The 13,001-nt window shown below is 63.5% G+C and overlaps 1 protein-coding gene across 2 annotated transcripts in view; it reads right to left on the bottom strand.

Annotated features, from left to right (window-relative positions):
• Positions 1–2,698: 2,698 nt before the first annotated feature.
• LRSAM1 (leucine rich repeat and sterile alpha motif containing 1) overlaps positions 2,699–13,001 on the bottom strand; it is a 33,969-nt gene continuing 23,666 nt past the window's right edge. Inside the window, exons 16-24 of one of the 2 annotated variants that reach the window (XM_056108778.1) lie at positions 11,267–11,354; positions 10,070–10,144; positions 9,037–9,117; positions 7,872–7,967; positions 6,745–6,843; positions 5,453–5,584; positions 4,938–5,019; positions 3,464–3,594; positions 2,699–2,926 (exon numbers count right to left, since the gene is read on the bottom strand). In XM_056108778.1, coding sequence (XP_055964753.1) covers positions 2,801–2,926; positions 3,464–3,594; positions 4,938–5,019; positions 5,453–5,584; positions 6,745–6,843; positions 7,872–7,967; positions 9,037–9,117; positions 10,070–10,144; positions 11,267–11,354 — 910 coding nt within the window. In that variant the 3' untranslated portion in view covers positions 2,699–2,800. The remainder of the gene's footprint in view (positions 2,927–3,463; positions 3,595–4,937; positions 5,020–5,452; positions 5,585–6,744; positions 6,844–7,871; positions 7,968–9,036; positions 9,118–10,069; positions 10,145–11,266; positions 11,355–13,001) is intronic. The other variant, XM_056108780.1, reaches the window with a different exon arrangement.

Below are 13,001 nucleotides of genomic sequence, written 5' to 3'. Positions count from 1 at the left end.
CCCTTCCTGGGTAGCCTCTCTCTCCCCACCAGATCATGCAGGAGCCCCCTCCTGGGACCAAAGCCACCCAGGGGCTCACAGGACAGAGGCTGCTGGGCCCTGCCCCCCCCACCCCCTCAGGCCGTGGCTTGGAGGCACTTAGGGGCGGGCAGAGAGAGGGAGACAGGCTGGTGGCCAAGGAGGGAGCCAGAAAGTCCTGGAAGGTGCCGTGTGTGAGCTAGGACCCCTCCCAGGGGGCTGGAAGTCCTTGCCCCCACCTCCAGCATTTGAATTCCAGGACCACTTCTGTGCCAAATGTCCCAGGGGTGGACTGCTAGGCAGGGGCATGGTTCTGTCTTCTGGGGCCACCTCCAAGGTACGTGCTGCCCCCGAAGAAGGGGGTCAGGCTGACTTGGTGCCCGCGAGTCACCGAGCCCCCCCCTGCCAATTCCAGGCTCTTTTTCAGTTGGGTCCAACCGTCCATCCCCTACTCCTTGTTTGGGGGGGGCAGGGTGGAGCCACGGACCCCCACCAGGCCGGAGTTCCTGCCTGCTGAGGGCGATGGCTGCTCCTCACGCCCCCCACGGTGGGCGAGGTGGTGGTGGCCGGAGCTCTGGGCCTCACTCACCTTCCAGCACAGTCGTCCAGACCTGCCTTCTAGTGCCTTCTGGGGCTTTCCAGCCCTCCCCAGATACTGTAGTGGAAATACCATGCGAACAGTTTCGGCTTCCATTAATCAATAAATGCTTTATTTAAAGCCAGTGACTGCGTGCAGCCACCGTGCCGTGGGGATCTCAGCCCAGTGTGCGTGGTCTATTGTGGTGCATGCGTGTGGTGGCATCTGGCCGTCAACAAGGACGGGCCTGGATGCTACAGCTTGTGGGCCAGGTCATGCCTGGGGGGTTGTCCTCAGCCCTGGGGGCAATGTGGACCCTGTGCTGACCCACCCTCCCCAGCTCCAGGAAGCAACGCCCACTGCCCTGGTCCTGCCGCTGGGAGAGACGGGAGCTGGAAGCTGGCGGAGGCTAGGGGACACCTGGGAGACGCAGCTAACCTCCAGAAGGAGGTCCCGAGCTGGTCTACGGGACACCTGCCCTCCTCAGGCCTGGGCTCCCCTCCTGGCCAAGCTGAGCCCAGGAGCAGTGAGGAGGCGTGGGGAGCAGCTGGAGAGCAGGGTTGTCACCTCAACCCTCTCCTCGACAGGGTCGGCAGAGGGAGGGACAGAGGCCCGGCAGGGGTTTCCTCTCCCGGCAGCCTGAGCTGGGTGCCACCCTGGGGTGGGCACTAGTGGCCCCTCGTGCAAACAGCCGACAGGTATTGCCTGGAAGCCGGGGGTCAGCCCACATCATGCCCTAAGCCTAAGAAAACCCAGAACGGGGGCCGGAGCGACAATACAGCAGGTAGGGCGTTTGCCTTGCATGCGGGTGACCCCAGTTCGATCCCCGGCATCCCATTATGGTCCCCCAAGCACCGCCCGGAGTGGTTCCTGAGTGCAGAGCCAGGAGTAACCCCTGAGCATTGCTGGGTGTGACCCAAAAAGAAAAAAGAAAACCCAGAACGTGCATCCGAACGTCAGGGACGAGGCCCAAGGCCCCCGTGCAGGGACGTGCAGTCCGCAGTCTGGCTCCGGGGGCTGGGATGCTCCTGGGCCCACACCCGCAAGCTGCCCGTCCGGGTGGGGGGAACGCACAGCCCGCCGCAGCGCGGGGCCCGTCAGGGGGCGCAAGGGCACCATCTCACCGAGCAGCACCTATCTCCCTCTCTGCCCACCGGGTGCGGCCGTCTCTGGGGCCGTCCCACCCACCCCCGCCACCCCCAAGAACAACGGGCGGAGCAGGCTGTAAGGGGGTTTATTAGGGTTCCGGCTCTGGGTCTGCAAAGTTGACTGCTTGCCCCAGAGCCACACGCGGGAGGCGGTGCAGATGTGAGGGGCGCCGAGGATGCCGGGTCCGGGTCCTGGGAGGCCAGGAGGGTGCGACCAGCGGGCAGTCCCCAGTGCACTGCACACAGCGCCCCCGACCACCCCTCCTGCACCCCGGCCCGTTCCCCAGTGAGGGCCCCAGGCAGCTGCAGGCGACGGCCGGGCCACTGGCCAGGACACACATCCTCGCGACAGTCACCCTTCTGACCCCAGGTCTGTCCGCAGTCCACACGCTCCTTCCTCCTCCATGGGGTTCAGACAAGTGCGGGCTGCGGCAGGACCACTCCCCACCGCCGTCCAGCCCCGCCGTGGGTGGGCACGCGGGCAGGACGCAGGGGGCTGAGGCCGGCCTGCGGAAATCGGTGTCCCCACGTGTGGAAACGTGGCTGCTGCGGTAGAGGAGCGGGCGCCCAGCGACCTCCGTGGGCGCAGTGGGCACTTGCGGGGCCTGGGGGCGGAGTAGGGTGCAGCTTGCGGTGAGAGACCCTCAGGGGCGGATGTCTCTGGCCGCCAGGCGGGCACGTGTGTAGCGCTGAGGGCGGGGCCGGGGGCGGAGCCAGGCCCGAGGCAGCGATAGATGCGCAGGCGCACGTGTCTCCGGCGCTGGGGGCGGAGTCAGGCCCGAGGCAGCGAGGTCTCGGCAGCACGTGCTCGGCTCTGGGGGCGGAGCCAGGCCCGAGGCGGCGATAGATGCGCAGGCGTACGTGTCTGCAGGCGTACGTGTCTCCGGCAGCAGGGCGAGCACGTGCGCGGCGCTGGAGGCGGAGTCAGGTTCCACGGGCGGGGAGAGGCGCGCAGGCGCAGCAGTCTCCGCGCGGCGGCAGGTGCAGGCGCTGGGGGCGGAGTCGGCTCCGCAGCGGGGAGAGACGCGCAGGCGCACTGCGCGGCGCTGGGGCGGGCTCAGCAGCTGTGGTAGATGCGCAGGCGCTGGGCGATGTCCTGGCGGCACAGCGGGCACGTGCGCAGCGGCTCGCAGCACTCCTGGCAGCAGCACACGTGGCCGCAGTGCAGGAAGATCATCTGCGCCTGGGGGCGAGCGGGGAGCGTCAGCCTGGCCGCCGGCTTCCCGGGGTCCTGGACCCCCTGCTCTGTCCCAGCTCCCCGCGAGTACCGGGACCACCTCCGACCCTCTGCCCCGCCCCAGGAAGCCTCCCACGGGCGCTCCCCTGACTGCCGCCCCGGGCGGCTCCCTTGGGACCAATATACGGGACTGACGGGGTGCCCGGGGCCCTGGGGCCTGGCCAGTGTGGGAGACAGAAGGTGCCCACTGCTCCCGGGGTCCCCCAGCAGGGCCGGCCGGCACACACGAGGACGCCCTTAATGGTCCCAAAGCGTTAGCTTCGACTTCTAAAAACATGGATTTACAAAATCCTTTTTAGAGAAAACTTGTCAGTCACCTGATAAGTGTTCAGGGAAATTCCCTCTTTTTTTGGGAAAAGGCCCGAAACAGACCAGCACTACTCCTGGGGATGGGGAGGAGTTGGGGTCCACCGAACCTTTTCATTTCCTGCCATTCCCACGTCCCACGGGTATGACGCAGGGCACTGGGGCCCCCCAACTCACCTCCCTTTCCAGACACACCACACACTCTGAGGTTGGCACCTCCAGCTCCTGGGGGGGCGCAGATGGCCTCGTGGACTCGGGCTCCTCAGGGGCAGGGGGGAGCTCCTCATCCTTGGCTGGTTTCAGCAGCTCTGTGTAGGAGGGGGGTCCAGGGGGCTGGACTGAGCAGGGTCTTCCCAGCCACCCAACCCTAAGGCTCCTCTCACCTGCAGCCCCATAGCCGGAAAAGAGGATGCAGGTCTCAGGTTGGGGGGAACCATCCCAGTTTCTCCTTGGTGAGCTGCCCCATCTGTGATGAGTGGGGGGGGGCTGCTAACGGTGGCGCTAACCCCTCCCACGGCCTACACCCTTCAGGAAAAGCCCCCTGACTCAGCAGAACCTGGGAGGGGGGGTTGTTCCCACTTCCAGGCAGGAGAAAAGTGGGTTGGGGACACCCAGAGACTGGGGGGCAGGAGCATGGGGGGGCTGAAGTGGGCCCCCCGAAGCTTCCTCCTTGCCAGCCTAAGGCCCAGTAGGGGCACAGCCATGGGCCCTATGGGGCGGGGGGGTGGGCAGAGGAGCAGGAGGCGGAAACTCCCCCACAGGGCCCCCCCTCATGGGAGCCTCCCTGCGCTGCCACTAGAACAGGCTTCCTGAAGATCCTGGTCCTGCAAATGGGGTACAGTATAATGTGGAGGCATGGTGTAGTGTGGGCAGTGTACTATGGTGCTTAGTGTAGTATGGGGGGGCAATGTAGTGTGGGGTGCAGTGTAGCAAGGGGCACAACATAGTGTGGGGGCAGCGTATTATGGCGCACAGTGTAATGTGGGATGCAGCGTAGTGTGGGATGCAGGGTAGTATGGGGTGCAGTGTAGCGAGAGGCGCCGTGTAACGTGGCACTTAGCACACTGTGGGCGTGCAGCACAATGCAGGGCCCAGAGTGTAATGCGGTGCAGGTGGTATCTGCGGGTACACTGTACCCCAAGGGCACCCCGCCCTGAAGCAGCCCAGGTTTTCCCTGTGCTCGCCGGCTCGAGTCACTAGCAGGGTTTACTTTCTCTGTCTGGGCCACACCTGGCGGTGCTCAGGGCTCCCTCCTGGCTTTGTGTTCAGGAATCCCTGATGGATGGGGCACGAAGCCGCAGCCCCGGTAAAGGCTGTTCCAACATCAGAGCCGCTGCTGTGCCATGCCAGCCCCCCCCCCCCCCGCCGCAGGGACAGGGGAACCCTCGCAGCCCCTCTGTTCTCCTGCGCCCCCAGGGGCCAGGTGTCCCAGAAGCTGGCCTGTACCCCCCGCCCATGTCCCTGGGCCCAGGCTGCAGTGCTCCGGGAACGCGACGGGCAGGGAGCTGGGAGGCTGCTGCAGGCTGCACAGAAACCTGGCCCCGTCCCCCTCATCCGCCTGTGCCACTCAGGAGTCGCTAAGGGCAGGGCTGGGAGGGGAAATGGGGGCACCTCCCGCCCCTATGGGCACCTGGCCACACTCGGGTCCTACCTGGCTGGGCCCTGGCCGCCTCCAGCAGCGCCCGGGCTCGCCGCAGGATCTCGTGCTGAAGGCCGGTCTCCGAGACGCCCACCTGAGCCGGGGGGACAGCGGCTGTGACCGGGGCCACACGCTCAGGCCCAAGCATGAGTGAGGACGGGGACTGAGGCCCCAAGGGGAGGCCACGGGCACCGGCCGCACTTTAGCAAGGGCTTCTCAGGCTGGCACAGGCCCGGACTCTGGGGTCCTCTGGGTGCAGCACTCAGCTCCTACCCAGGATGTCCCTGTGCCCTACCCCCAAGGTCTGGGGGAGGGGGCGCGGGCCCAGCTACCATGCGCAGGTCTGGGGCAGCAGGACCCCCCTCCTGGGTTTAGCCCGAAGCATTCAGTGTGTGCCCAGGAGGGGTCCAGGGAGGTGACTGGCGCGGGGGAAGCCGGGAGCACATCTGCCAGTGGCTGGCGTCATCAGAGTGGCAGGAGCAAGGGGGTTTGGGGATAGCACAGGCCACAGTGCCGCTGTCTCCCACCTTGGCCAGGTCCCCGGGGCTCATCCGGCCCAGCAGTTCTAGCGACAGGCGGTGGTGAGCGAAGAGTGGCAGGTAGTGCTCGGCCGACAGCTCCCGGAGGAGGGCCACCAGCGGGCTCTCCAGGCCTTCCTCCTGCGAGACAAGAGCCGTCACTGCGGCGGCAGACAGAGCAGACACAGCTCCCGGGCACCCTGCAGGCAGGAGGACCTGGCCCCATGCACTCCCGAGCACCGCCACCGGGAGTGACCCCTGAGCACTGCCGGGGATGACCCAAACAGGCAGCATTCTCGGGACCGTTCCCTGCAAGCACACGGAGAGAAGCCTGGGCTGCTCTCCCTCCGGCTCTGTCTGTCTGACACTGGCAGGGCTTAGGGCCCCGGGAGACTACTGTCCAAATGCCAGCACACTGCCAGTGACACCGGGAACTGCCCTCACTGGGGCCCGGGGCCTGTGACGTTTGTGTACAATGACTCAACTTTTCGTTGGGGGCAGTCTCGGCAGCGTTTAGGGAAACATGCGTGCCAGGGACAGAACTGGGCCTCCAGCAAGCAGAGTGCCTCCCACTCTCCCAGCCCCTCCGTCTTTATTTAGAAGTGTGTTTGTGTGTGTGTGTGTGGGGGGGGCGGAGGCTGGAGCAGTAGGACAGCGGGTAGCGTGTTTGCCTTGAACACGACCAACCCAGGTTTGATCTTCAGCATCCCATATAGTCCCCTGAGCACAGCCAGGAGTAACCAGGAGTCAGGGGTAACCCCTGAGCAGGTGTGCCCCCCCCCAAAAAAAAACACCCGCAGTGAAGGGGAGTGGATGAAATAGTGGGTAGGGTACTTGCCTCGCATGTGGTCGACCCATGTCTGATCCTTGGCACCACATACCGTCCCTCAAGCATCCCAGGAGTGATTCCTGAGCTCAGAGCCAGGAGTAAGCCCTGAGCACTGTCAGGTGTGGCCCAAACACTAAATATAAAGGGGGGGGGGAGGTACTACATCTTTCCTGCCCTGAAATGTAACACTTGTGGTGCCACCAGGCTCTGAGCATGAGGCTCCATTTCCCCCCAGCCTGGGCAGTTTCCCGAGTGGGTGACACCCCCCACCCAGGGGCCCTGGAGCCAGCCAGCAGCATAGGTGCCACTGCAGGGCGCTTTCTATGCCCACTTGAAGGTCAAATTCCAGGGTGCACAGAATGATTCGTTTCCTGGAAAGGGGGCGGGCCCCGGTCCACATCCGCTGGGGACCTCTGCCATGGGCGGGCGGGGACAAGGGCAAGGCCAGGGCAGTGGCACCGCCCGGCCTCACCTGCAGCCGCAGGGACAGGGGCTTCTGGTCCAGGAGCCGCTGGTACTGGATCAGCCAGTAGTTCTCCTGTTTGGTCTCACTTTTGGCTTCGAGTTCCATCTGTGGGGATGGAGGGGGCGCCGTCAACGCGGTGTACTGCGGGCTTTCACGGTTTCCCACCCACCTCAGCCCCCAAGCCTCAATACCAGAATCGGCAAGGCAGGAAGGACCATCCCCCTCCCTGGACCCCAAGTTCGGGGGCCGTCTTCCACCCCGGCAGCCGTGGGCCCCGAGTGGCCCCTGTGCTGCGTGCTCTGGGAGGGCCCCTTCTCCCACAAAGCTCAGGCTCGTCCTGGGAGGTCTAACGGCACCCCTGTTTCTGACAGAGACACGTGAGAAAATCCGTGAGGCCATCCCTGCCTCCCCTCGACCGACTGGTCACTGAGACATGAGGGGCAGGCGCTGCCTTCTGTGCTGGGGTGTGTGCAGAGGGACGGGGCGTTTGTGTGTGTGTCTGTGTGTGTGAGGTGGGGGAACGGCAGGGCTGCCCTCTGGCTCTGCACTGGCTTCGGGGGTGACAAAAGGGGGTGCGTGCGCAGCACTCGGGCTCCTGCGGGGAACAGCCAGGTCTCCCGAGTCTTCTTGGTGCTTTCCCGCGCCTCTCGAGTGGCAGCGCCATGGGAGGGTCTGCGGGTATCGGGAGGACGCCTGGCCAGCCTGCCTGCAAGCACGCATACCCACACACCTACCTGCACGCACCAGGATGGCCCTTATGCACACACGCACACACACACACCCGCACGCACCAGGATGGCCCTTATGCACACACGCACACACACACACCCGCACGTACCAGGATAGCCCACATGCACACACACACCCACACGCACCAGGATGGCCCTTATGCACGCACACGCACACAGACACGCACGCACCAGGATGGCCCACATGCACGCACACATGCATGCACGCGCACACACACACACACACACACACACACATACACACCCCCCAGGATGGCCCGCTCGCATGTGCATACACACGTATATACCAGGATGCCCTGCACGCATGCACTCATGCATGCACCAGGATGGCCCACACACATGCACACGCCAGGAAGCCCCACACGCATGCACGCATGCACGCACCAGGATGGCCCGCAGCTCCTCCTCACGCTGCTGCTTCTCTTTGAGCAGCTGCTGCAGCAGGTTGCTGAGAGCCCAGCGCTGCTCCGAGACCATCTCCTGCAACACAAGAGCACACGAGTGCCGCGCCCGCGCCCGGGGCAGGCAGCGCGGGCCTGGCTCCCTTTGGGCCCGGGTCGAGAGCTGGGGAACCAGCCTCTGCCCAGCCGCTCACCCGCACCCCTCCCTCTCCTCCTAAGCCTGCACCTCCCTGCCCGTGATGAAGGCGGTGGAATGGAAACAGCAAATAAAGGAGGTGACGGACGAGCCACCGGATCTGACCCGGCTCTCTCGGACCCCAGACCTGCGGGAGGAAGCAAATGCAGGGTGCGGGGAGGGGGTGGGCAGGAAGGGGCGGGAGGCCACACGGGGTGCAACACAAGGGCAGCGTGTGCAGTGTCTGGGGCTCCCCCTCTCTCACTCACTCTCCACCAGCTCGGAGGGGAGGGCACCCCCTTCTCCGAGAGCCTCCCCATCCCGAGGCCACTCCTGGGCCCTGAGAGGGCTTGTCACGGCTGGCTCGGCCCTGAAGCGGGGGCGGGAAGATCACCCCACTTCAGCAATCAGGAGGCGAGCTGGTAGGCGCACCCACAAGCAGCCCACACGCCTCCCTCACCCCCAGGGGCTGACTCGGGCACAGGACAACCAGTGACATGGAGACCTGTGTCCATGCTCCGTTGGCCCCTGTGTGCATTGCAGGAGACTGAGGCGCAGAGAAGGCCCAGAGCTGCCCCCAGCCGGAGACTGCGAGACCACCCAGCACCGGGGCCAGCACTCCCACCGGACACAGCTCTGCGGGGGGCCTTTCTCCAGCATCCTTGGGGCTCCAGGAGAGCCGTGTCCCCGTATCCCCAGAGGATGGCGGCCGGCCGGGCTGGAGCCGCAGAAGAAGCTTCACAAGACAGGACGCGGCAGTGACCCCGCTCCAACACAAAGCAAAGGCATGATGGGGACGCGGCCGGTGAGCCCTGGCAATGAATCGTCCTTCCTCTGACCCTCTCCCAGAGGCGGGCTGTGCGGCCCGGCCCCTGACCTTGGCCCTGGCCACCCTGCGCTCTTGGCCCTGTCTGCTGGCCCTGGGACACGGGCGGGGACATGGGTCAGGGGCAGGCCGGGGAGCCCTACATACCTGCAGTGCCTCTGTGTCCAGGGATTTCCTCTTTAACTCCAGCTGTGTCAGCTGCAATAACTCAGTCTCTATTAATTTAATCTAAACAGAAGATGAGACAGGGGTTTTCACTCACGTCGGCCGCGGTTCCAGCCTTGCGTGCTCTCTCCTCTCGGGGAGACGAGGCTGGGCCTGGAGCCTCGGGAACCTCACGGTGTGGCCCTGGGGACGCCTGGGGAGCTGGCGCAGGGCCCACTCACACCAGGCCCCTCACGCTCTGAGGAGAGGGTGGCGGGGGGAGGGGCGGCTGCCCCTGGCCCCCAGGCCAGGCCTGTACCGGGCACTCTGCGCTCTGCCTCCTGACCCGGTTCTGCTCTTCAGGAGGGCCTTTCCCTCTGTTTTCCAGACAAGAAAACAGAGGTTCTGCTAGGGACAGGCGTGCTGGGGGCGCGGCAGACAGTGAGTCCACCTTCCCCAGGTGGTTCTGCTCAGGGCCCAGGGGACAGTGGCCAGTGAATCAAAACCACCAGGTGCATTAACGTCCACCCTCATGGGTTCCGGAGGGCCAAACCCGTAGCAGCCATGAGTGTTCTTCCCGGTGCCTTGGGCCTCCAGCCTCGCCCCTAAGTTCCTGGGACCCCCCCACCCAAACCCTGGTCAGAGGAATGAGCTTCATGTCCAGCCATGTGGGATCAAAGTAAAGAGGGAAATAAAAGGTACGTCGGATTTGGCCAAAAAAAAAAAAAAAAGGGAAAGAAAAGAACAGAATAAAAAGGAAGAGAAAACATGCAAAAAAAAAGTGAAATTTCAAGTGTGCTGAGAAGGATGTGCTGAGCGTCCCCTGAGCCTGACAGCTGAGTCCCGCCCCAGGGCACTGCCCACCCCCTACGGGCTGATGGAGGGGCTGAGCTGGCCGCAGCCACTTCTGAGCTTCCCTAGTGGGGTGGCGTCCTGCAGACAGGACCCTCTGAGCACCCCCCAACCCCCGGCCGGGGCTGTGCGGCCACGCTCCCCCCTCCTCTCTGGGCCACGCCACGCACCTGCGCTCACTCACCTGGTGCCGGATCTGCCGGTGCGCAAGGTCCTTCTTCACCTGCAGGGCCTCGAAGGCGGCCCGCTGCATGGCGCTCTGTAACACACGCCTCAGCCTCAGCCGGGGAAGGGCCGGAGCGAAGGGCCTGTGTGCTTGCCAGTCTGTGTATGTGTGTGTGTGTGCCTGCCTGTACGTCTGTGGATGCCTGTGTACTCGCCTCTGTGTGCCGATGTGTATGCCTGCCTGTATGCCTGTGTGCTCGTCTGCCTGTGTGTATGTGCCTGCCCGCATGTCTGTGCGTGCCTGTGTGCTCACCTGTGTGTCTGCCTGCATGCGTGTGTGTTTGCCTGTGTGTGTGCCTACCTGCATGTCTATGCGTGCCTATGCGCTTGCCTGCCTGTATGTGTGCTCTCCCTTCTGAATGCACATGCCGGTGTATGTGCATCCCTGTGTGCATCTGTGTGCACTGTATGACTATCTCTGTGTGTGCCTGTGTGCATGTCTCTGTGCGTGTGTGTGTGCTGAGTGCATGTCTGTGCCTGCTTGCGTGCCTGTGTATACGAGTACAGAGGTCCTGGCTCTTCCTGTCCAGCCTCTAGAGTGGACCAGGGCAGCCCAGGAGCCAGAGGCCATCCAGCTCCAAGCTGGGCCTTAAACACAGGCTGGACAGCCTCCCTCTGAGAAACAGTGTCCTCCTCACACGGCCACGCAAACATGACATGTGGCACTGTGCTGGAGAAAGATGGAGTGGAGGGGAAGGGAGGAGGGAGCAGAGGCGGAGCAGGTCACACGGGGAGGTGGGGGGAGGGAGGAGGAACAAGGCAGGAACAGGGACTTCCGGGAGAACGGAGACGGAACTGGGGCAATGAGGCGAAGGAACCGGGTTCTTTCCCCACTCCTGTACCCCAGTCTCCCAGCAGCCCGCACTGCTGGGAGGGAAGGTCAGCGGCAGCGACAGTGAGGGTGTGAGGAGGCCGAGGGTCTCTTGTGGGCTCACGTAGTGGTGCAGTCACCACCCCCGTGCCCAACGATGCCTCATGATGGGCCCCCACAAGGAAAGGGGGTGCCTAACGGGGATGGTGGCACATCTCCAGACCCCAGTAACCAGATCCCCACCCCACCAGGCCTCTCCTACCCACCATGCCCCAGGGTGCAGACACCCCCAAATTCACCAAGCACCCCGGGTCTTGCAGGCCCCCGGCACCTAGCCTGGCTCACCTCTTGCAGGATCTGGCTGATCGCTTTGTTCTGGTCCATCTGCTGCCACGACAGAATCTGTTGGAACCGCTCGTCCATTTCGGCCATGCTACCAGAGACACAGGGTCATTCCCTCCCTGGAGACTCCCTGGACACCGGCCAGGGCCGGTCAGGCACCGCCAGCGGAACAAGAGGAACTGTTCCCTAACATTCAGCAGGACTCGGGGGACATGTCCTAGGGCAGATGGCGCCATCCGAGTCCGAGGGCCCTGGAAGGGATGTGACAGGGTCTCTGCGTCTCAGGAGCAGGGAGAGACCCTCCGTGTCAGGTCCTGCTGTCCCCCCAGCACTGGAACCCCGTGATGCCTCTGCTGCCACCCTCTGCACCTGTGTTCCGGCCTTCTCAGCACTGTGCTCTGCGCCCGTGGCCTGTGCCCAGGGACTGTGGAACTTGGGCCCCGGGAATAAGCAACACGGCAAAGCTCCATGCAGTGTGGCTCCATCCTGGTTCCACTTTTGTTTCCTGAGCAAAGACGGGCCCTCACTCCCTGACGCCCTCTGGGGTCCGCCTGAAACTCTGCTCAGAAATCAGACAGGCACTGGCACTTGTCCGCTTCCTCGAGAGAGAAAAATTGAGGCTCAGAGAGGCCCCAGACCTCACCATGGCTAACAGAAATGAACCCCAATTTAAGCCTGTGTTCCTACGCTCACTCTCCAAGACCACACCACCAGGAAAGGAAGGGGACTTGCTGCCCCTGGGGGGACAGAGGCGAGACTGAGAGCTGAGACAGGGCCCCCCAGACGGAAGGAGAAAGGTACGGGGAGCCGAGGCTGATCCCAACAGTCAGAGCTCCTGAGTTTTGATGGAGCCTGTGCCAGGGGCTTGGCCTGTCCTATGTGATTCCTTGCACAGACAAAGCCACAGAAGCATGGCCCACGGCAGCCACCAGAGGGACAGCGACCCCCAATACTCTCTCTTGCACTTTACCCCACTACCAGCTGGGATCAAAGAGCCCCTGTGGAATCAGAGCCCCGTGCATGGCATCACAGAGCCCGTGTGTGGGATTAGAGCCCATGTGTGGAATCACTGAGCCCGTGTGTAAAATCACAGAATCCATGTTGGGAATCACAGAGCCCATGTGTGGTGTCACAAAGTCCGTCTGTGAAATCACAGAGTTCATGTGTGGCATCACAGAGCCTGTGTGTGGCGTGAGAGCCCATGTGTGGAATCACTGAGCCCGTGTGTAAAATCACAGAGCCCGTGTGTGGAGTCACAGAGTCTGTGTGTGGAGTCACAAAGTCCGTCTGTGAAATCACAGAGTTCATGTGTGGCATCACAGAGCCTGTGTGTGGAGTGAGAGCCCATGCGTGGAATCACAGAGTTCGTGTGTGGAATCACAGGGCCCATATGTGGAATCACAGAGCCCATGTGTGAAATCACAGAGCCCGTGTGTGGAGTCACAGAGTCTGTGTGTGGAGTCACAAAGTCCGTCTGTGAAATCACAGAGTTCATGCGTGGCATCACAGAGCCTGTGTGTGGAGTGAGAGCCCATGCGTGGAATCACAGAGTCCGTGTGTGAAATCACAGAGCCCGTGTGTGGAATCACAGAGCCTGTGTGTGACGTGAGAGCCCATGTGTACAATCACAGAGTTTGTGTGTAGAATCACAGGGCCCATGTGTGGAATCACAGAGCCCTTGTGTGAAATCACAGAACCCGTGTGTGGAATCACAGAGCCTGTGTGTGGAATCACAGAG

Source organism: Sorex fumeus, unplaced genomic scaffold, assembly GCF_029834395.1.
Source record: "Sorex fumeus unplaced genomic scaffold, SorFum_2.1 ptg000233l, whole genome shotgun sequence".
Taxonomy (NCBI): Eukaryota; Metazoa; Chordata; class Mammalia; order Eulipotyphla; family Soricidae; genus Sorex; species Sorex fumeus.
This window is presented reverse-complemented; position numbering and strand designations above follow the sequence as displayed.